Raw genomic sequence first — 24,718 nt, forward strand, 5'->3', positions numbered from 1 at the left:
TGCCCTGCCCTGTCCCCAGATGGCCATGGCAGATTCTGCACCCTCCACCCCTGCTGGTGTTTGCTGTGCCTGCAGCACAGGCTCTGGGCAAAGCCAGGGGCACTGAGGGGTGCTCATGTCCTGAACCACTCAAACGAGCTGCCATGAGAGAAACCTGATGTGAAATAAAGGAAAAAGGCTATTTTAGCCTGGATTCATTCCCTAAAATAACTGTGGCTTGAAGCACTACACAGGCAGTGTCTTCAGAGAGGGCAGGGGCAGCAGGGAATAGCAGGAGCCTGAGGTGGCACTGCTGCTGCCACAAGTTACTGTAAAAAGTTTAAAATCCTAGGGCTTTAAAGTTCTGGATTATTTATTTAAGAGAGTGTTAAAATACACACCACCAGGTTAATAGAAATTATGTGAACAGCTGGGGCAGTGACATCTCACCTGGCCCAGATGCCACTAAAGACTGACATCAAATCCTAGGCCACTCTGTTATTTTATCTCAGCAGCTATCTCAAAAAACCTGAGGTCCCAAAAATTCCTTTATTACCTCAGGTTTTGTGGTGTTATGTTACAAACTGTAATTTTAAATATTACACACAATATTTACTATCAGATAACCAGCTCATCAGTTAAGTAACAACCAAATTAAGTAAATTACAGCCTGGATTTTATTTTTAGAGATAAAAGGAATATATAAAATGATATAAAGATGGAATATATTATTGGAGTATTTTACTAGATGGTTGTTTATTCTGCACTGGAACATGATCCATGTTGTTCTATTTTTAACTCAAATTCTGTATGGCTCACTTTACTGACAGATATGCTCATTTTCTGCTGCTCTCTAGGATTTTAACAGGTACATTTGTACCCTGACTTCTTTGACTATTTGAAAACATGGTAATTTCTTTCAAATTTTAAAAAATTCTTATTTTGATACAAAATTATATTAATTTGAAACTTTCTTACTCAAACTGAGATCTTAGCTGAATTCTTCCATTAGTTTAGATGAAGTCTGGATGACATTCCCTGTCTTCAGCAATGAAAAATCTCAATCTTAAAGCCAGAAATAAGTACAACAAATACATTGTACCACCTAAGAGTTTCACGTTTTCAAGAACATCTACCCAAAAAGCCCCAATGTGTGTTCCTAAATTGAATTGGCTTTTGAATTTTATATAACTTCTAACCCATCAGAATGCCATTAGAGGGAAAAATGCATTACTTTGCCGCACCAGTAATACTATAAATATATGGAAAAGCAAACACAAATTCTTAAAAGGAAGCTAGTCTAAAATTTCAACAGTTTTTCACTTATGAAAGTCAGACACAGAAAATAAGACAGAAATCTTACCAGCATTTTTGAGTGTGATAAAGCTGTTCGTGGGGGAGGGAATGCATAATCTGCTGTTTCCAAATCAGGATGCAAAACCTAGAGAGTTTTGAAAAAATAATATTTTTTCAATTTTTCTCCCTTCATTTTGCTGAGAAAAAGACTTTTTTTCCCCCTTTCTCAAATTCACTGACATTGAGTACCTCAAATAATAAATTGAGTTAAATTGTGAAGACTATATGGAAATAAAGACGGAATTAACTTCTCAGCTTCAGGATTCTATATGGGAGTTATTTATCAAAAACTCCTACCACAGTCCATGAAACTGATCAATATCATTAGGGATTTTAGAGATAATTCAGCTGAAACAGATTAACAGACTAAAAATTTTTCTGTTGAAGGCAAGATTTGCTCAGAAGCCTCCAAATAAGGTGATTTCTATGTTATTACAATGATAGCAAAAAGACAAACTGATGTACTTTTTATAGCAATTCCCTAATGAAGAATTCATCATTCCTAAATTCTGAAACAGGGGAATCACACAGATAAAATTTAAAGGGTTATTAATTTGCTAAATTTCAAGAAAATATACAGTTTAAATGAATATATAAACACAGAAAGGCAGCAGAACTGAGTAGTAATAATGCTGCTCAAATACTCTTATTAAAAATCATTATAAAGGAAAAATCTCTACCTCTTGAATAGTGAAAAGACATTTTAGATTTCCATTACTGAAAATATTAACTTGAACTACAGAGAATTAGCTCTTCAAAAAACACCAATGTTGCATGAATCATTCTATTAAATCTCATTTCCAGTGTGCTTGAAAGCTTAATATTGAAATTTGTCATTCTTTACAAATAGGTGAGAGGGTGAAAAGTGGGGATTTTATCTAAACATACCAGAGAAAGTGCCATTTGAGTCTGGTGTAGCAGTGGCTCTGGCAGCTGGGACAGATGAATACATTCAGGAATTTTAATTGTTCCTCCATCCAGGTCTGCTATGATTACATCTAACTGTAAGGGATAAATAGTAAAAGTGCATAGAGTGAGCATAGCTTAAAAAAGCACAACAGTTCAAATTTCTGCACAATGATCTGCACATAAGTTTACTAAAACAAATTAAAACAGTACCAACTTTAATGTACAGAATGTTTTTGATACAGGAAATACTCCAAATACTTTCTATTACCGAATCTAGCCCTGAAAAATGAAATTAAGCCAAAGAAAATGAAATTAGGCTAAACTTTCAAAAGTGACTTTGACTTTTGTTTCTGGATGTTCCAGGTCTGTGTTCAGAGACATGAGATATCAAATAAGCTGCTTGCAAAGGAATACAGTGAGGGCAACTAGAAGTATAATTTCATGTTTCTAAGCACCTTTTGCAACCCTGGTTCACTTTCTTCAAACACATACTTAAAAAGGGTAAAATAAAACAATTGAAAATACACTTGAAAATCCTAGGTGAATTGTTCAAACTCAGGACAAATAGAAGACAAAGCCAGAAATGGATCCACTCCTCCTCTTGCACTAGAATCAAATAATTTCCCTCCACTTTACAGAATCAATGTATTTACAAAAAAAAAATAAATCACAAAAAAACCAAAAAAGAGATGTGAATTATTCCCACAAACAGCTCCAAAGCCCCCAGCAGGGCTCAGAGCTGAGCCCAGGGCAGGCTCTGGGCTGGCAGGGCAGCAGCACTCACCAGCTCGTGGATGTCATTGCGAAACACAGAGTGCACCCCAATGATGAAAGGGGTGGGGGAGCTGAGAACCTCCAGCAGCTGGGCAGGGAGAATTGGGATGTAGGGATAACTGTGAAAAGAATAAATTAAATAGAATAAAAGCTTCTGAGTATCCTTTCATAAGGCATAAGGCAACTTTTTCTCTTTAAAAAATCTTCCTGTCAGGAGTCAGGGACACTAAAGTCATAAACAATACATGCATTTTAAAAACATGATTTGTTTGTGGCCATATATCTACACTTCAGCCTTTTGTAAAATATAATTTTATAAGGAGTCTTTAAAGGAAATATTTTGTTTTCATCTTGAAATGACAACTGAACAACACCATTTCAGGCACTGTTTACTTGGTTTGACAATTTTAAAAACTCTGTGTGTTCATCAAAACAACATCAAGAGCTGGATCTAAATTGATCAATGAATTTCTACACCTAATTTATAGTTATTAAAAGTTTACATTTATTATTAAACATTAAGAAACATATTCCAAAACTAAATTTGCAGTTCTTCCTTTTTATTGTATATTATAATGAAATCAATAACTGAAATATTTTAAATAAAACAAGCTATTAAAATACAAGCATAGTTTGAAACAGATGAGTCAATTAAATGTTTTCTTCCTAAAAAAAACCAAATTGATTGACATTAAGTTTTCCATTTCAAAATTCTGGATCCACCTGTGGCTTTTTAGAGAGGATCAGTTGACTTCAGAGAGGATTTGTTGACTTAAATTCATTCTCTGGTGGACATTTGTCAGTGACTTAAAACTGATACACCCTAATGTAGCTGCTATCTTTGAGCCACAGAATCTTCTGGATTATGAGGAGTGTTTTTACCCTACACTTGCACGTGGAATTTCTCCCTTAATTGTTTCCATTGACACAATGCAACCTGATTTTTGTCAATATGTGTACACACCAGGATTTGCATCATTAAAAGCTCTGCTTATTTTACCAACTATAGCACAACTCCTTTTGTTTGAGACAAAAAATAAAAGTAATTTGTTTTTGTAATAAATTGTATTTGTGTTTGTAATAAAAGTTACAAAATGAGTCATAAAATTATTTAACAAGTTCAAAGAAAGCAAACTTAACTCACCTGTATTTCAGAGGAAACATCAAAGACTCCAGAGCCCTACAGGCATCACTGAGCCTTTGAAAACTTGCTGAGTGAAAGAGAACCTTATTTTCTGTAAGCACGGCACAGAATAAGCTGAGCACATTTTGGATTCCTTAAAAAAAAATAAAATAATAAGAAAGAACTGTAACAACATGCCAAAAATTCAAAACTACATTAAAATGTAGCATTTTCTGGAGGGATTTTCAAAAATCATATGATAAACAGATGAATTGCCAAGTTCCAAGTTATTCTACCTTTTATTTGACTAGCGCAGCTTCTGTTTTCCACCTTGCTGTAACAATATCTGAATGTATTCCTACATTTCAGATACACTGTATTACATCTCCCTTTCAATACCACTTGCAAGGATTTCCACTTCTCAGCACAAATCCCAGCAGTGCTTAATCATGGCTTCAAACAGCATTATGAGCATCTTCTGCACAGCCTTCTGTGTTTGCAGCGCTCAATTCTGGTCACTGATCCAGGCTTAACTTCTAAACCTCTTTGTAACTCCAAGCAGGGGGGGGAAAAATAACATCATACTGCCAAGTTCCAAAGAAAATGAAAAGATTCCTAGTGAATACATTCATGTCTTATCCATTCTAGGAGTCAAGAGGTTAAAAGAGGGCAGTAAGAGAGTATTCATCCTTAGAGTTACTTAAAGGAGGATCTGAATGTTTTAAAAAATCCCATTAGATTTAGGGTAAGACTGATGAATCAGATGATGGGATGCTTTTGGGGATTTTTTAAGACAGTGTAATTTACCTAGGAGACAAAGCCATGTGCTTTCAGGGAAAACCAAAAATATATTTCCTTTAGAAAAAAAAAGTCCCATCCTGAGAAGCAGACATGCCTGACACATGTGAGATATGCTGAAATTTATGAAATTTCCTGAAATATGCTGGAATGTATGATGCTTCCCTGAGGACATGGCTTGTGTTATCAGTGAGACAGCCTGTATTACCTTCCCAAAGCTACTGCTTATCTAGCAATAATGTCCCCAAAAAGAAGTGTGACTGTGGAGTGCCACTATATCCACATGATAATTAACACTTTGTTTTTTTAAGTAATTTTTTTTATTACATGTTTTGACAAATCTTTTTTCTTCCATAATGTATGCAGATTTTCTTGGCTGGAGTAAAGCTCAGCTCATAAACACAGTGGGACAAAGATTTGGAGAGGGTTGTTTAGGAAAAGAAGAATTCATTCTAAGGACAAAAAAGTCAAACCACAAAATAACAGCTTGTGCTTCCAACTCCATTCTCCAAGAGTCCCACAGAACTCACACAACCAAAGGAGAGGGCTGAGGATAGAGGGCTTTGCTACAAGGCTCAGTGAATTACTGCTGTAAAAGTTTGATATTAATGTCAGTGGCATAATTAATATTGTGCTAATAGAAAACAAACTGCTGAGGAACACACACACAAGGTAAGGATGATGATGATAAAAAGTCCAATTTGTTTCCTCAGGTGAATGAAACAGCACCCAGCAGTGAATGGTTAGAAGGGAACTGGAAAAGTGTCCTTTAAACACAAGGTTAGAAACTGCTGCCTGCTTGGAAAAAAATCTCAGTAAAAATTTAAAAAGTCAAATTGCCCCTTTTATGCAGAACTGCCCTTGTTTCTTTCCCAGAAAATTTTTAATAAATATTGTGGAGTATACTTTCTGTTTTAAACTAAGTTTTTGTTTTCAACTGGGCTTCTCACTCCCTTCCATTCCACACCAAATGTCTGAAGACAATAAATAGCTATCTAGGAATAGCTATTTATTAAACATCTGACAATTTTTTCCTACAATCAGATAGAAAGATTTTCAAACAGTGCTCTAAAAAACTATAACATTTTGGCAGGTATTACTGAGGAAAATAATTCCAAAAACCCTCACAAATATTCAAAATATTTGGTACAATAAAATGCTCTAAAAAAGCCCTTCCTGTCATAAAAATACTTCCAATATAATTGAAAATTCTTGAAAGAGATGGTTTTCAGTTTGCACATCTTAAAATCCAAACCTGAGTTCTGAAAGGTAAGAGTTCTAAAATACTTTCTGGATGTCACTGACTTCCAACTTTGTTTTGGAAAAAATTAGAACATTCATTTACTAATGTAGAAGACTCAACTGAAACCAAGCTGTGAAAAATTATTTTGCTGTGAATTATGATGATTCAAGAGTCTAGAAGGAGTATTTTAATTCTAACACCTTTGAAAGTCATAAAACTTATCCAGTATCAGCATTTTTAATTTCAAATCTCTTCTGAATACAGGCTTCCTCACCAGACACAAAACAACACTCAATTCTGCAGAGTACATAATAACTGAACACTTCTGCAAAAATTTTACAAACAAAAAGCATAAAAGAAGAGGAAATCAGAATTTTTCTTATGTATAAAGAGGACATCTGCAAGTACTTCACAGTATTTGAACACAGTAGTTGTAGATGACAGTGTCTCTCCTAGGGACTAGTAAAATGATACACTTTTGTATAACTAATAAAGGTAATCTTCATGTTCCTGCATGGTGTTAAAGGGTATATCTGTCTGATTATTATCTGCTTTTACCACTGCAAGAAATGGATTCTGTCAGCATTTTTTACAGAAGGTTCTGGATGTCAGTCAATAGAAATTTATTTAAATTACTCAGCAGTGATGGTATGGTTTGTGAAGCTTTCATAGTTTCACTAGGGAAATTAAATCTGGTTTTGCTGCATTTTAGTGGCCACAGATAAAGCTTCAGTTTGTACTCCACAAAGGCATTTGTCAGTGCATCTTAACCAGCACCACTCCAAGCTGATATTTAAATTACTGCTTTCAGCAAGTGCTTCCCACAGCTTAACTTGATGTCCCAGAGCAGAACACAAACTGCAAACGTTTTCACTGCATTCTGGGAGTTGGTCTCCCAGATGTTCATTACACTCCAACTGGCCATGGAAGGTCGGTTTGGAATGTTTACTGGGATGTGAATGCACCTGATGCAGCCCCAGCTGTGCTGAGCTAGAGAAAAACACTGCTTGACTTGCACAACCTATGGAAGAGACCAAACTTGAGAGCATCCAACACACTTGGGCAATAAAACCCGGGCTAACCACCTTTCACTGACTGAAAAGCTTGTGGAGCCCACACAGCTTCTTTGTATCAAATGTTTTCCTTCTCTTTCCCTCTTTCTTTCCTTTGTTCTTTCTTTAAATGCTGTGTATGCAATACAGAAGAATATAAAATACATAACATAAATAAAATTAAGTGTGCAATACAGGCGGCTAATCTGGAACTTTCTTATTTTCAAGATGACAGCCACTAACTCAATACAAAATTATTGCTCCACATGTACTTTGAAATGCATCTTTTCAGGAATATCAGGGAAATTTTTGTCTGATAGAATCAAACAAATTATGCACACCAGAACTTTTGATTACTTTCCTTTTCTAAACCATTGATGAATCTGTTTGAGGAAGTCACCAAGGTGTTGTTCCAAGCCCTCCAAGTTGTTTACTGAAACCAAACCATTCCAAATGACAGCCTGAGCCCAGTTTCCTCGGGCTGCAGGACACAATCGTGGCTGGCTGTAACCTTGAACCCTCTGCTGCTCTGCAGACTCCACACTACATCCGATGCTCATTTGTCAGGGCATAAATAGACAACATGAAAAACAACAAACAAGTTGATTTTTACAGATTACTCCTTTGCAGCCCACAGACAGACATCCTGTAAAATATTATACATACGCTGGAAAATTTTGAATGGAGGCTTCCTGACCTTCACTGTTTTCAAGTATTTAAAGAATCTGTAATTTGTACTAAATTATCTGACATCCTACATCAACAAATGTATCATTCTGCCTGCTTCCTGTTGTTCTAGAATTTAAGTACTTATTTAAGCATGATTAAAAAAAACCCCACCAAACACAAAGTCTACTTGACAGGCTACTGTCTTCTACATTGCATGAAATCAAATTATTACCACTTACTTCTTGAGACTTTTGTAAAGAGTTATAAACATGGATTCAGAAACTCAACTAATTGAATACATTATTATGCCAATATGCCATTCTTGAATTACTGGACACAAGAAAAAGCTTAATAGACAAAATAATCCATAACTTAGCCAGACTAATCCAGGAAATGGGTCAACAAAGCCTGAAAAGCCTTTCTGAAAGGCCACTGGAGACTGCATAGTACAAGTACTGTGCCAGGCAGTGTCAAGCTCTAAAGATAACTAGGAAAAGAGTAGAGAAAAACAAAACTCTTTTCATATTTATTTTTAGATGTGGCTGCATAACTCTGCTAATGACCAAAATACAAGCTTAACTAGTAAATAAGAGGCAACAACTGTACTCAACACTCAAACAGGTAATCTGCGCCAAATTGCATTGATTTGTCCACCCAAAAATCAAACAGTATCTCCAATCAACTACACAGAGTGAAACCCAAATTGCTATGTCACTCATCTGAGGATCAATCTGCATTTAGGAAAGCATGCAGGTCTGCTATTAGAGCAGGAGTGCACACTCATGGCTGAACCCCAGCCAAGCCTGCTCACAAGTGGGGAGCAGCCTGCCTGTGCCAGCAGAGAGCTTTGGGAGGGGGAATTTATCCTGCTTTTGGCTGGGAAACAGAGGACATGAGTCAGATGAGAACCCCAAGGGATTAACTTATTTGGGCTTTGTCAGACTCAGGAGGAAGAGAAGCAATCCCTAGAACATGGAGCCTTCAGCTGAGACTCACTCAAAGAATCCAGCATTTCATGAATACATCCCCAATTCTGAGCCCACAGAAGGAAACATGGATGTGACATGCACTACTGAAGCCAACCTCCATTTTTAGAGATGCATTTCTGATTTGAGAACTGAACTGAAGGCAATTCAGAATCTGAACCACGAATTCTGCATGTTCTTTGTAAGAAGGGTGGAATCAAGGCTTCCCTACAAACCAGCAGCTGGGGAGGGTGGGAGGAGGAAACTGAGGGACCATATAAAGAGATTCTGGTATAAACACCAGAAAAGCCAACTGATCATTAAAAGCTATCAAAAAGACTGTGAAAATGAGGAGATATATATAAAAAATATGTCTTCAGCTGATGGATAAATATTCCTCCAGCTATCACTCCCCCAAAGTTCAACAGTATCCACTCTGTGCTGTCTACACCGAGCCAAGCAGATGGTTGTTCTCCAAACCCTAAATCACACAGGCACAAAGAAACAGGGATTAAGCACAGCATATGATCTGCTCAGAGAACAGTCAGTCTGTCTGTCATTTGCATGTTGATATCACCCCATTATTGCCAATTTCCTTAAATCCCTCTGCAGACCTACTTAAAGAAGCAGCAAAACCCTCTGGCTTTCTTGAGCCTCCAAATACAACTGTGCCAATACACTGAGTGAAATGATCACTAATTTTTTATTTTCCAGAGACAATGATAAAGCTAAATACAGTTTTTAGTAGAAGATTTAGATAAGGTTTTCATTCCTGAAAAAGATAAGAGCAATACCATTTCTTATATGTATTTTAAAGCTTTACATACCCAAAGGGAGATTGATAAGCTCAAGATGAATATGACTGTGTTAAGTGAATTTTCTTGACAAAGCAGAAAAGACATAGGAAGGTAAACCAGACAAATAACCTTTTCACATACAGAAAGTATTCACGTAGCAGGGAGGTAAATGCCAACTTTGTGTGAAGGTGGTAAGCTGAATTACACAAATTTACAAACATAACCTGCATTACCTGTTAGAAGTTTGCTACTGATTGTATGTCTGGACCATATAAACAGGTTATATTTGAGAGATGCTACAACAAATAGATTTATTTAAGGGGAAGAATCTTCACAGAAATCAGATATGAGACTAAAATATTTTTCCTAGAGGGAGGGCAGCAAGCACTATTTCTAAATATTGAACTGTTAAATATCAAATTAAACCAGAAGGTTCTGTTCTCCTACAGTGTGTTATGCACACAGGTGTTAAGATTTGAGTAATAGTATATTCTGCTGAAATATGGTTTCATTTCTTGTCTGATTTCCCATCTCATCTTCTGCTTAGTTATTTAGTTATCTAGGATGGCAATTAAAATAGGATGCTATTTGTTTTGGATATTAATCCCATAAATATCTATTATCCCAAAATCATAAAGAAAGGTAAACAGTAATCCTGTATAATTACTGGTAATCTGTGTACTAATTGCTAATTACTTGGATAATTACTGATATCAGGATATAGAATTTCTGTGTAACCCTCACAGGTTCACACTAGCAGAAACTCAATGAAATTCTGTAAAAGAATTTTGAGTGGACTGAGATAAAGGATATACACTAATGAATTGAAATGCTGCCCAATTTCCATGAGTAGAGGTGGAAGAATGCTACTGAAAGAGTCCCACATTTCTAGAAATTTTTACAGGTGAACTTCTTTCATTCATTCTTTAGAATTGCCCTTTCAAGAATGATGATTTTATTGTTTGAACCAAATGTTTTGTGAAAACCTTTTTTCCCATTTACATCAAAAGATACGTCATAAAAATAAGCACACATTATAAAAATTATTGATAGCAGTTTGATTAGCCAAAATTATCTCTTTGTATCCTGAGAGCAAATCTAAAATTGAGATTTGAGAAATTATTTGCAGCTGCTGATGTATTTAAGTAATCAAAACCAGAGCAGTTTACCATACCTCCAAATTGATTCATACATGGTAGAAAGTAAAGGAGGATTCTGTTCAGCCACCAACAGACATTTTAAAATTCAAAAGGAGCATTAAAACTTTTTAAGAAACCTGATTTGTCTCTAAGATTGTATAATTTGTCTGGATTCACTTAAAGCAGAAAAAGTGTTCTTCAACAAAGCAATTCAGAGTGAGGGCAATACCAGTAGGATCCTTAGAAAGTAAGTATCTAAGAATGAGAAGAGTATTGTCTTTCTTGAAGTGTACACAGGAAAAATGGTCAAGGATACACAAGGAACTGCAAACATACCTGTTTCCTGTCTGAGGACTACAAAGTCATTCTCAAGGAACTTTACTACAGAAGCATTATGTGAACATAACCAAATAAATGCAAAGCCAACAAGAACAGATGTGGCTGATCAGGATATTCTGTGAGAGCAATCTTCAGCCACTGTTGGTTGATATTCAGAGAGCATAAAGAACAAATATTCAACTGAAGAAACTGTGAAATGGTGTGACCATGAAAAATTTTAAAAATCTCTTTATTTTCTCTAAAGATCATGCTTCAAAACATTTATGAAATTTTAAAAATTCTATATCAAATTCTCTGAGATTTTCCTGGCCTCCTGAGACAGTGATACTTCAGCCCAAAATGCAATTAAAGAGCAGAACTTTAAATGTGAATTTACAATACCAAATATATGGAAGTAAAGGTCTATAGAAATGTTTTTCTTTTCCTCTCACCATAAGTATTAACACCAAAGTTTGGAAAATGCAGTTTTGCAAGTTCTGATGGTATGACAACTACCAAGCCTGCTTTGGAATAGTGAGAAAAGTTCTGCCTGCACTCATACCAGCAAAAATAGAAAGAAAAGCCATCTGTTCCCAGGAAGATCCCTTTCAGTATTTTCTATAAGCAGAGACAAACTTCGTTTGTGTATTTTTAAATTTTATCTATTTATTAGACATTTGCTTTTTGGAACTTACATTCTGCTCATCTCTGAAAAACAATTATTTGTTTACACTCTTCGGAGATGCGCTTTCTGAAGTCCTGCTGTGAACAGGAAAATAACTCTCTTCTCAAATATCTCAAAACAAATTTTCACCTAATATTTTAAATAAATTTCATTGAATTGTTATAGAGCTGTTCTGTAAATTTTTTTCTCTTATTTGAAATGTTTTCTTTTAAAAAAAGCTCATTAACTACAGCACTTTATCAAATACACAGCTTTAAGCTGATTAACTTATGCCAGATAACTTTTCTTTTTTAGATTAATAATTTGCTTAAAATAAACTACTGCATGATTTGTCTCAGTAAAAGAGTAATAAAAGTTCAGAGTGGATATAAGTGAGCATCTTATGTGCTTGGCTGGGCTGAAAAACATGGAACACTGCAAGAAATATTGGATATAAGAACTCCAGTGCCTCCAACTCATTTCAGACTCCTGCCAGCACAGCAGCAGCATCTCAGGGGGGGCTGACCAAGCTCCCAGGGTGTCAAACAAGCAGAACCAGAGCATGATGCACTGAAGGAATGGTCTGGCATTACCTGCCTGGAATCTCTGGCTCTCCCTGGCAGGGATGCTGCTGCTGCTGCTTCCCTTGCACCTGCAGCACAGCTCAGAGCAGTGAGTGAGCTCAGGCCAGCAGAGGGATGGGTCTGCTCCCACTGCAGCCCTTGGCCATCAGGATTTAACCACAGCATCAAACCAAACCTGAGACTGCTGACACAAAACAGATGGGATCCTCCCTCCTTCCACCCTCCAAGTATTTTCTGTTAACCTGGTGAGCTAAAACTGCTCAGCATGGCTGAGTCAAGCACCACTTCAGCAAAGGAGATGGGGCAGCAGTGTGCAACTGGAAATGGACATTCCAGACAGGATCATCTGCTTGGCTGCTGGGGAAATGAAGCCTCAGTGACTGTCCACAAAGTGCCTTTACTGGGAAAGGCAGAAGAGTCCCTGTACAAAACTCGCTATGACAATGTCCCTTTATTTCCAACAGCATCTAAAAGAACACTTTCCTTTTGTTCTGCTCTTGCAGCAGTAAGGTCCCATTAGCAGTAAATGCCACATCAAATCCCTTCATAATCTATTTGTTCTTTGATGGACTACACAAATCTACTTGGAAAGCCTGAATGGTAAATTCTCTCTGGCTGGGTTATGGAGCTAATTGCAGCTCACCAGCCAGTGGGATTTAAACTGAAACTGGAACATAAGCCAACAGCATCCACTCATGTGATGCCAGGTCCCATAGGCTGGAGAGTCTACAATTTATTAAGATCAAACACTGATTAGAAGTGTATACACTTAAATAGAACAGTCCTCATTTAACATGCTTTAGTGTGTTAAACATTTGACATATTTGTACCATTTTACACATGCTGCTAAAAACCAACAAAAGTTATATATGCTCCCATCACAGGATATGTGATGTTTCATGGAAAGGAAGGAAATTGACTGAGTTGGGTGAGAAGTTTGTAAACAACCTAACAGTAAAAAAAGTTCTGGTTCATATCACTGAAATCTCATAAAGATAAGATTGGTGGAAAGGGCACCACATCGACCCTTAGTGCATTTCCCTGTTATAGGTATTGATGTATGAAAATGCCTGCACTTGGACTCTTCACATGCTCTGCAGATTACATCTCTCATTGCTTTGCTGCCCTACATAATGAAATATTAAAATATTCTTGCTGTATGTCAAAGACACCAGGATTTTCTTAGTCAACAAGTATAAGCCAGCTCATGTGCTGACTGTGCAGTGACCCTTTCATAATGTCTCCCAGCCATACAAATACACATATATATTCATCAGGAATGTCTTTTCCCATTTATACAGTAATTTGGTATTGTCATCTGTTGGCATAAAATACATTACATGAGAGGCTGAACATTTTATCTCCCCTAAACCAGAATTAAAATAATGAGAAGTTATTTTATTACAGAAAACATTACTCAAAGTGTCAACAAATGAAGCCAAAAGCAAAAATTCTGGGTATTTTAATATATCCTGGATTTAGAATATATGGGACTGAAGGGCCTATAAACAGTGAAAGATTCCAGCCTTTTCCTATCATGGCTATATCAGACAACCCCAAACTGATCAAGCTTCATCTTAAATACACTGATAATGCTTTGCATTACTACTCCCAACAGGAGGTGTTTCAGGATGTTTCTTGTCCTACAGTTAGAAATTATCTTTTAACTTCCAACCTTAAATAACTCATGATCTTTTTGTATGAGCCTGTTCGTGGTGCTCACCTGTTTCTCTAACTTGTGACTTCTCCCTGAACAATACTGATGTAAAAATCAGCAAATGGCAAATACTTATGGACTATGTTACAGAGTAAACTACAAAGATAGAGTACAGCAGAAAACCCTAACACTGCTCAAACAGCAGTCCCTAGAATCCAGTATGAGCTGTAACATGACCAACAATTTAAATATTAATTTCAGACTCTACCTTATTTGGGTATTTATGTTTTCTAAAGGAAGTTACACTTTTTAAGCAGTAGGGCTACTTTTACTGTCATTCAAAATAAAAATGTAAAGCATTGCATGTCCTGCAAATACTGTGAGCTTAAAAATTAGCTACCACAAAAATAAACTCATTTGAGGCACACCACAATTCAGTTTTTCTCCTTTTGATTTGATAGGTTATTTTCTAATTATCACAGTAAGGTGACACTGTTTATGTTACTCTCTAGGCTGGACACTTTCACTGTTTATAGCCCCAGTAGCTCACATCATAATTTCTGAGGCATGGGGTTGGGAAGCAATAAAACATTGGAAAGACAGTTAACAGATGAAGCCATTTATAGTGCAGAATGCAGAAACTGATCAGTGTTCACATTTTAAGATGAAGAAAATAATACAATTTTAAAATCTTGTTCTCTTCCCCAGAATCAATCACACCAGAAGCAGTGGTGCTGGGGGCTGCCCAGTGCCAGAGCAGCTTCCAAAGGAAACAGGACCTGTAAGAACCAAGGACAGAGCCTGCTCAGCTCCAGCCTGTGCACAGATTTCTTCTGAGAGCAGAACATCTGCTGTGTGATACTGGCACAACTACAGACCCATCCTAGAAATGTGGTTTTCATGAGTTAGCCAAAGCTGTAAAGTGCAGCGTGTCAGCTTCAAATCCCTTGGCACATACAAATATCTACTTCTAAACAGAGCTGGAGCAGCACACCTCAATTAAAAAATAATTAAAATAATGCAGCTGCAATTAAGATTTTGTCCAAACAAATTTTTGAACATAAAATAATTACAGTATATTCATTATATTTAAAAAAAAAACCACATACATCTCCACCATTCTTCATTAACTTTTAGCAAATTTGAAAAATTAGAAAACACAGCATTTCCTTTTCTTCTGTACACTTGAATACACAACTCCAAAAAATTCTAAACAGGTATGACAACTAATATACAATCCCATCATTATGTTTTGACTGGATTTATCACCATGTAACAGTAACAGGGTTTGGCTCCATGACTGTTTAAACCAACAAAAGTCATCTGTGTCAGTGTCACTCCATGGACACATGGAAAATAATTCACTTCTTTCCGCTTGCTTCCTGTTGTTTAATTATTTAATTTTAAGCAGCTCTCTGTGATATCAGAGAAGTATCTGCTCTGATGCAAAAGAAGGGCAAGAACATGCAAGCAGGGCAAAAGGACAGAGAACACTCTGAACTTCTGAGTCCCAAGTCACAGTGTTGAAATTTGGAATTGAACAGTCACATTAAGAAAATACATCAGTGCTGGAGTGGAGCATTTAAAGTGCTTGTACTGAAGTACTTCTCTGCTTAGCAACTCCCCCATCACCACAAACATCTGCCCTAGTATTTATATTTTGTGCAACTGTAATAATCTTTAGAAGTTTAATCAATCAATCACTTTTGAGATCTGGAATTACAGATATTTCACGACACTGCAGTCTTCAACCATAATATATTATTTTTGAGTACCCTTTTTCAGAGGCTACATATACTGTCTAATGGCACACACTCAATTTCTAGTTAAAAATACTTTAAGACACATAAAAAGGCTGAAGGATAATGGTGTTTAACACTTCCAGTTACATCACAGTTTGGACAAATCAAAGACAAACTTGCCAAGCAACCAACCTGGCTCCACCTACCAGGGGAAATAAGGACATAGGAAAGAAGACCTGATATGAGTCTAAACAAGAAGGAAAGGAAGGAAAACTCTTTTGTCTTTGATTAAGTACTTGGAAAGGAGAGAGAAATTCTTCAGGAAAATAAATGTTTGTAATTTCTTCTCAGCTTAGCAGTGTGATTCATGCTACCAGGCCTTGAAATGTGCAAAAATGAAATATGCTGGCTAAACCATAGGCTTTTGTTTTGCTCCTTAGGTCACTAATTTTTTTGTCCTGGCTTCTTTTGGGTAAAAAGCTGTCTCTTGGGGAGATGGAGGTGTATGTCTTAGACTCAAAGGATTGAACACATCCCTGCTGAATACCCACATGGAGAAGGCAAGTAGGGTTGGAGTCTGGAGAAAAGAGCTTAAGGCAGAAACTTAGGAATGTACAGTTAATGCAGTGAGACAGGAGAGAAATATAACCTCAATATAACCTAAATCTTCTTTGAGCCTGAAGAAAGCTACTGCATTTTGAAGCTTCTATAGATATCTACCATCTTACCAACAGACAACAAGAAACAGAAGAGCACTGAAAGTCTTCTTGCTGCCACACATTATTTTTAAAAGTAACTTTATGATTCCTGTTTTTCTACCTAATCCTTTATTGATTAAATAATTTCTAGTGATCCAGCTACAGGCTTGGTTTTTGTCACACTATTCCTATATATTAGGCTTAAAAAAAAAAAAAAAAAAAAAGAAGGTATGATTTAAAATGTCAAAGACTTCTGTTCCTTATTACTAAGCTTAAAACCTTTGGGGATATTTTTCCCAACTGCAGTTTAATGCCTAAGCACAAATAAGGTCTGTTTCCAGATATGCTGTGCACTTGGTAATGCAGGGAGGGTCATCTGCTGACATGGTGTTATCCTGCCAAGCAGAAAAAGCATGATGAGGCTACTATTGCACAATATTTCTCAAAATAAATGTTGAAATTACTTTTGTATCTATTCATAGTGATACATGTTGTCTTGCTGCCCACCTTTCTCCAAGAAAGAGCTATTTTTAAAAAGGTGATTTATGCAGTTCACAAATATTTTTCTAGCTACTCTTCAATTTTCTATTATTCACTGAGATAGGATGAAGTGCCTGTGCCAGCAGAGAAATCACTGAATGTGTCGTTATTGGACAAATGCTCTGGTCAATATTTGTGTCCTGAACACCAGACTGGAGGGGACAACAGCTGCCACTGAAATAATGAACAAAAAAAATACTAGAAAGCTTTAACCCAGGTTGTAGAGACAAATACACATTAAGCTCCTGTTCCAACCAGGCAAGGGAAACAAAGTAAGTGTGAATATTGTTCCAAAAAGCACAAAAACTTCTGACAAGTTCAGCTGTGATCTCCAGCAGAAAGAATTAGGCCTTATCTTAGGAAGATAAACTTTCTCAAAGGGATGAGCCAGTGGCTTCTACCACACTCCTCTGGATTCACTGCCTTTAACTCTTCATGAGACTACATGAAAGGTGAGAATAAATGAGAATTTATTTATAAAACAGTTGGTTCATATTTCCTGGTCCTCCTTTTAGTGTTAGCAACCATTGCAAACAGGCACGTGTAGCTGTATTAACAACTCTTTTTTTAGTAAATCCAGACAGAAACTTGGAATTAACCAGCCTTGGCACTAAGAACATGATGACAGCCCATCACCTACATGGGAATGGAATTTTGGGCTGTTCTGGAAAAGTGAGGTTCACTATGAAAACACAAACATTTTCTAATCTGTGTCCTTTGAGACACAAGACAATTTTACCATTGTGCTGTAACCCCAGATACTTAAATACATCAACTGGCAACTGAGGCACATATGGGAAGAAAACCCAAACAAGCCCCCCAAAACACAAAGAAACAAACAAAAAAAAAAATCAGTGGTCAATATTAGGAGGGGGGGAAATCAGCCTTTTACAAAGAGTTCAAGTACTTGCTTTAAAAAAATCTACCTGCCAACTTATTTGCACATTCCTTAACTAATACCAGGCCCATTCCCAGGCAGCTCTTCCACTCTTGCCACACCAAAAAATAGAGAGACACAACAAGGGGGTCCACACAAGGCCATTAGACAAACTATTCCTGATTGCTCTTATAGTCTTGAAAAAGACAAAGTTGCAACAGAAATTAAGGGAGACAACTTTTCTTTTTGTCCAGGAGCTTACACGATCCCCTTCAGGGAAACAGGATGTGAGCCTATAAACTTCTCATGACAAGATTTGCCAAGTTTTATAACCATGCACTTTCCTCAGTCTCTCCCTTCTTCAGGCCAGTTGAAGCATCAGTAACTAGAAAACTGAGCACTGACTTTTCCTTCCTTATCTCCCTTTCTCTCCCCCTCCTTCTGCTGATCTTCATATCCTCATGTGCCCTGGAAAGGACATCTGGTGAACACGGGCTTACTGACTCATACTTCTTACAAGGCACCAAAAAGCCAGAAAGACAAAACCTCCAAACATTTACTGGAAGTCAGGAGGACAAAATAAGGCAGAAGAGCAGCAAAACCACAGACAGCAAAAAGGCTAATGGACTATGGGAAAAGAAGGATGAGATGGTAGACAAAGAGTAAATTGGGGGTATAGCCATTGAAAAGTATATGGGAGCTAATATGAAATGACACAAATTCAAAATATAAAGGTAAAGGATTTTTGATTGTTAGCACAACAATCTAGTCCTAGTTAAACTCCAAACTCTTCACTACTTTGCTACAGTGGGTTTAGGAATTTACATGACATCCATCTGTATACATTAACCCTCTAGTAACATGTGGTTAACAACATTAAATTAAACCGTATGTGTTGGAAAGAATGCTAAATTCTCATATGTTATTCCTTTATTATTCCTTTCTATACACAACAAGAGGAATTTTAAAAACTTGCCCTGCAAAATATGCTCTCAGTAAGACAAGAAAAAAAGATTGGCTTTAGTTTTCTCTTCCTTATATTTACATTCCCACTCCACCTTCATGGCTTCCTCTATAAATCTCATGCATACAATGACTTTTCAGATTTGTCCTCATTGGCTTCCTCAGCCTGATCCTGTGACAAAACACTCCAATCCCAATTTGCCACACAAAAGCCAAGTGCCAGAAGACAGGATAACCACCTAAGAACTAACTGAAAGCCTCAATTTCTTTGACATCTTCTGAACTGTGCATTTATAGCAACTTTCAGTAGAACTGATTAAAAAGCTGCCTCAAATCAGTTATCACATACATTATACTTAAAGAAGAACATACCACACCACATGGTGTAACCTGCTGCACTTATGGTACCTCACACCACATTTTATGTCTTCAAAAAAGGAGCAAAGTTAGGGGAAAAATTAGTTAGGTCTGTCCACATTCAAAACATTGCCTGCAATCTGATCAGAGCAATCCTAATGAATCTTGACATAATAAGGCAAGTAAAACCTCAGTGAGCAGTTAAGTAGGACCTACATACCATTTTAGCCACATTTTTGCTTTTATTTAAACTACTATTTAAAAAATGAAAATCTTCCTTTTGGAATGATATTCTTTTTGGAAGGATACAATTAAATCATGCTAGTAAGAGATGGCATTGAGCTCATCAGTTCTGATACTGCTTTCTGTGGCATAAGCTTAGTGTTGTTCACCAATGTTTTTGTGGTTTCCATCCATTCTTACTGCCTGTTTGAGAGAAGAATGGATGACAACATATCCTGAGGCCATTTGGTTGCTTGAGAGTAAAACTGAGGTTCACAGGATCAGAAAAGATTATTAATTGTGCCTTTATCCAGTGCTGCTACAACTTTATGATTCAAAGTCCCTTCACAAACCAATGGAATGAAGACTAAAAGTGTCAGGATTTAATGACAGACAAGACCAGGACTGAGGTACCCAGATAACAGAGATGCAGCATTGGAATTGTCATGAGCAAGAAAACATTTGGAGAGGGTTGTGTTAGAGCATCTTCTTGAAAGACTGGCAGTAACAGACAACAACAGCACTATAGGAACTTTTTGGTCTCACCAGCTTTTTTACAAACCTCCCTGGTGTTCTCTGGAGTTTGTACAGTATCCAAGGGGAGTGGAGCAGGGAATCTTTTTACAGGAATGTTTTTGTGATTATGCAGGGGCCACGGTCACTTCTGCCCCCTGTAACTTACAGATACTACATGGTGGGATTGGACTAGATGACCTTTAAAGGTTCCTTCCAACCCAAACAATTCCATGATTCTCTAATACTGGAGATAACTTACCACAGGCAGGCTGCACAAAAAGGTTCTCTGAATGTCTGATTAGGGGGTAAAAGCCAGTCAGTCATTCTTTCATTCGGAAGAAATTAATATTTACCATGCAGCTTTCTTGGCACATGATTAGAATTGAATTAGAACAGAAAATACCTCATTTTATAATTTAGAAAAATAGGGTTTTTTCAAAGCAGGCCTAGACATACCCAGTTGCTGAAAGAGAAGAGCCACACTGGTGCCTGTGACAGGAAGGCTATCATGTAGAGGAGTCTGTATCAGCTGTCGGTCTCCAGCTCCCAAAGAAAACAATTTCTGTAGAAAGAATTTTTTAAAATTTAATTTATATAGAATGAACAAGCTGTCACCATACAGACAAGTGATTTATACTGCAAAAATTATTTATTTTGTACACAGAAATTTAAAGTCAAACAGAGATCTGAAATATAATTTGGCCACAGTGATATGTCCCCTTGAATGTAGAGCAAGACAGTGTCTCCCTTGCATTTACACTGACTTAGTTAAAGAGTTATGGCTTTGAAGGCAGTTAAAAGTACATTTCTATTAATACAATAAAAAAATCTCCCAGGGAATAAAAAGGTTTCAAATCCATTTAAATCAGAAAAATGCGCAGTACTACTAACTGAATTACTTTGCTCTCTACCATCCTCAGGTGTGTATTGAGTATGAACATACTTGTGACATGCGGGTACTGAAGAGGGCACTTCTGCTACTCCTGTGCCCCTGCTCTGCACATTGAAGCACAATCACAGCTTCAGTTACCTTTCCAGCACAAGAACACTCCCTGGAGGGAGGCAGGAAATGGGAGGGAAAGGAGTGCACTTGAGTATCACATCCCAAACAGCTCTGCAATTGCAAAACACCCTCACTTTGCTGTGAGCAAACCCACATGGCACTCAGGCAGTGAGTGATGCCAAGCAGCTCCCTCTCACCAGACTCCCATGGGCTGGGGGCATTTCTGTGTGTAAATCTTCACTCTGTATGGCAGCAAAGGTGGGGAATGTAGGAAGGCAGCAAGCTCTGCCTGCTGCACAGCAGGTATTTAAAAATCTCCCCAGTAAACCCAAACAAGTCCCTGAGCTGTAGCAGAGATGCTCTGCCCAGCACTGCAGCAGCAGGCCTGGGTGCAGGTCAGTAACCCATTTCACAGCTGATTGTTTCTGGAAATAAATGCTGCAAGAGTGTTCCCACCCTAAAAGATATAATTCACTATAATTCACCTTCAGTCCTGCAAGCATAAAGCTTAAAAAAGCAGAAACACTTAATTTCTGATTTAAATGATAGTTTGACAGTAGCAAATTTTAGTTGGAAATGAGTGAGCATTTTACTAGAAGAGAGAAAGCAGAAGGAAGAACAACCACAGCAGCAAGACTTTTCCTTCCTCTTCTAACAGAGCAAAGCCACAGAGAAAAGCTGCATTCCTGGACAGGGAGAAAAAAGTGAGGACAGAAGCACAGGCAGAAGTTTAAGTGGATCACCAAAACCAAAAATAAGAGGCTCGAGTACCACTGGAAAAGAGGGTTTCTGATGAGGAGTTAAAATCTGATTACTCCCCTTCAAAACGAAAAATAAGGACAGAAAAAGCAGAGGTGGCAGCCTGGAGAGCAGCAAGGCAGAGCCTGACTAAGCTGACACGACACCCTGACTCTTCCTGCACTAAGAGCAGTCCCACAGCAGCCAGGGACAGGGCAAAACCAGAACAGAATTAGGAAGTTATAGGACTTCAGGAAGGTTGAAAACCCCATAGGTTGAGTGGGAAGTTGTGTATGTAATTGACTTTAAAATGCTGCCATCTGCACATATAGTTTTCTGGTATGTTTCATAGTAAGGACCATAATTTTCCATCAGGGTCACAGCATAAAGCAAAAACCAAACACAGAAGACTCAACTGGTTTACCAAAACCTCACAAATGTACAGGAATATTTTATAAAAAGTAAATCAAGAAACAAACCTGACTTTCTGCTCACAGAAAGCGCAAGTGAAAATTACAAAGAAGTCTGCTAGCTAGAAAACTTTAATTTTTGAAAGCATGGGCAATTTGTAATATTTAATTCCTCTGAGGAAACTCCACTTGAGTTACTTTTTACCATTTCAAAAACAAATCATGAAAACAGAAATTAAAATGAGTTATCAAAGAAATGACAGTGGAATCCTAAATTCCATCAAGGAACAAACAGGCATAAATGAACAGATATGAAGCTTATGTTAGAAAATGGTAAAACAAAAATGCCTTTAAAAAAATTTCTGTAGCAAGCAAAAATATTCTTGAACACTTTATTATTTAAAAACTAAACTTATACAAACTGCTTAATTTGTTAATGTGCCCTGTAAAAGCCAACTCAGTGACAAAATTAACCCTTTGACCTTATCCTGGAATGGAATTTTTGCTGTCTTTAGAAGACAGGCCACAGGGAAAGCACTCACAGGCCACAGGGAAAGCACTCAGCTGAACTATGATCTTTTTTTCTTCAAAAATATCTCAAGAATTTATTTTTTGTTTTCTTCATAAATTAAATTAACTGGAAAAATACCCTTTCCCCCCCTAGCCCCCCTCCCCACTTACCTGAGACCCTCCAGAAGCAGGGACAAGGCATGAACAGAGATTTGCAATGAGAGTCTCCAGTGACACATTCAGGCTGTCCACATACACGGTGTAGATCAAACCAAGGCAAGCCTAGAAAGGTTGACAAAATATATCAGACTGCCATATAGGTCAAATTATTCAAAGATCTATGTATATCATCTTCAAAAAAATAAGTTCTTAATAGTTACTAGTGCAGTGAAGTAACCTCCAACAAAAGTAATTTGTCACAGAGGTAATAATTCATTTTAAAAAATTAGCTGGGCTACTTGCAAGGGATGTATGGTTTTTTAAAAGAAATTCTAGGTATAACGTTTTTGCTTTGTTTGTTATAAGTTTATTATAAGTTACTGTTAAAAAATATAAAAATCAACACAGCTTCATCTGTGCTTTGAACTCTAATGGATTAAAACCTGACTGGTTTCCAGGGTAGAACACTGATTAATCAATGAGCTTCTGAGGCTCATTTTAACACCAGTATAAACCACTAGCAATTCCATATGTTATCTAACTTACATCCCTAATTTTGTTATATCAATGTAAATACATTTATATTAATATTACATTAATATTTCAGCATACTTTATTAGTGGATCAAATTTTGATTGAGAAATCACAGATACAGCTTTAGCATTTTTACTAATAATTCAGTCCAGATCAACGTGACACTCTAAGAAGCCTTTGGACAAAAGGAAATAACTCCTCCACAGCATCTTTTGCCTTTTCACTGTTGTAACTTTGATAATCAGCAAATATTTTAGTAGTTCTCTACTCAGAAATAATTCCAACAGTAACTTTTCATATCACACATAGTTAAACAGTGAAACTCTGTGCCATGGGTTGTTGTAAAATATGAATGTTAAGAAAGTGAACTAATTACTGAAAAATCCACAGGAACAACACCTCTGGTTCAGGATGTCATTTAACTATTATTCACATTGAATGAGGAAAGCATTTTATGGAATTATTTCTACAGCCTGCTCTATTCTTACCCCCTTTGCTTTGCACTTGCCATGGGCCACTGTGAGAGACAAGACCCTGGCTCCGAGGACTTTTAATCTCCCATGGTGCAGTCATCCTTAATGTCTACAGACAACTGCTGAATGATTTCCTCCCCTCATCTGTAAACTGAACTTTATTTGTTTCTGTTCATATGTATTAGCTTAGGAGAAATTTAAGCTTTTCATTTATCCCAGATAAGTCATATTTCACCAGTTGAAAGTAATCCAAGGTCCTAAATCTTGGTCATGCATCTTAATTTGGTCTGGAAGAGGCTTGGACATTTTGCTTTGTATATGGAGGAGAGCTAGATTTTCACTGTTAATTTACCATTATATAGGGAGGAGAGCTAGATTTTCACTGTTAATTTACCATTTTATAGTTAGTCAAATATTGTCTGCTTTTGTCCTAGTAACTCCTCTCATTAGAGAGTCACTGAGCCCAAAAAAATCTCTACTACTCCTTCTGTGCAGTTTTAAAAATGCTTGGAGGGTAAAAAGGCACTACTTGAACCTATAGGGGCTATTTACTGTCACAGATGTTGAATTTTATCTAGTTCAATCTAAAGCTACTTTTGCTTTTAAATTCCCAGATCAATCCTGAGTGAGATCTTTTTCATCAAAAGTGCTGTCATTGTTACTCATTTAAAACCAGATTTTTTTGCTGATATATTGTAAATAGCAATTGCAAGTTCTTTACCCTGAAAATTTCTGGATAATCCAATCTGGACACCAGCACCAGACTTTTAGGAGCAAATACTTCTGCAGGCTGAATTAAACCAGACTCCTCTTCACCTTCAATTTCTCTTGTTCCCTTGAAAACAGAAACACTTCAATTAATAAGGAGGAAGAAAACTCAAACCACAATGTTAGCATTTTTACCAGAAGTTAACATTTCTCAGAGCTTCAGAAAAGTACTGCATTATTT

At 37.0% G+C, this 24,718-nt stretch overlaps 1 protein-coding gene across 6 annotated transcripts in view; it reads right to left on the bottom strand.

Moving 5' to 3' along the window:
* SBF2 (SET binding factor 2) overlaps positions 1–24,718 on the bottom strand; it is a 229,334-nt gene that overhangs the window by 93,216 nt on the left and 111,400 nt on the right. For all 6 annotated transcript variants that reach the window (XM_058026340.1, XM_058026338.1, XM_058026343.1 and 3 more), the window contains exons 4-10: positions 24,491–24,604; positions 22,775–22,885; positions 20,399–20,504; positions 4,163–4,295; positions 3,029–3,137; positions 2,224–2,337; positions 1,343–1,420 (exon numbers count right to left, since the gene is read on the bottom strand). In XM_058026340.1, the coding sequence (XP_057882323.1) occupies positions 1,343–1,420; positions 2,224–2,337; positions 3,029–3,137; positions 4,163–4,295; positions 20,399–20,504; positions 22,775–22,885; positions 24,491–24,604 (765 nt within the window). The remainder of the gene's footprint in view (positions 1–1,342; positions 1,421–2,223; positions 2,338–3,028; positions 3,138–4,162; positions 4,296–20,398; positions 20,505–22,774; positions 22,886–24,490; positions 24,605–24,718) is intronic.

The sequence above is a fragment of the Melospiza georgiana genome, chromosome 6 (assembly GCF_028018845.1).
Source record: "Melospiza georgiana isolate bMelGeo1 chromosome 6, bMelGeo1.pri, whole genome shotgun sequence".
Classification (NCBI taxonomy): domain Eukaryota; kingdom Metazoa; phylum Chordata; class Aves; order Passeriformes; family Passerellidae; genus Melospiza; species Melospiza georgiana.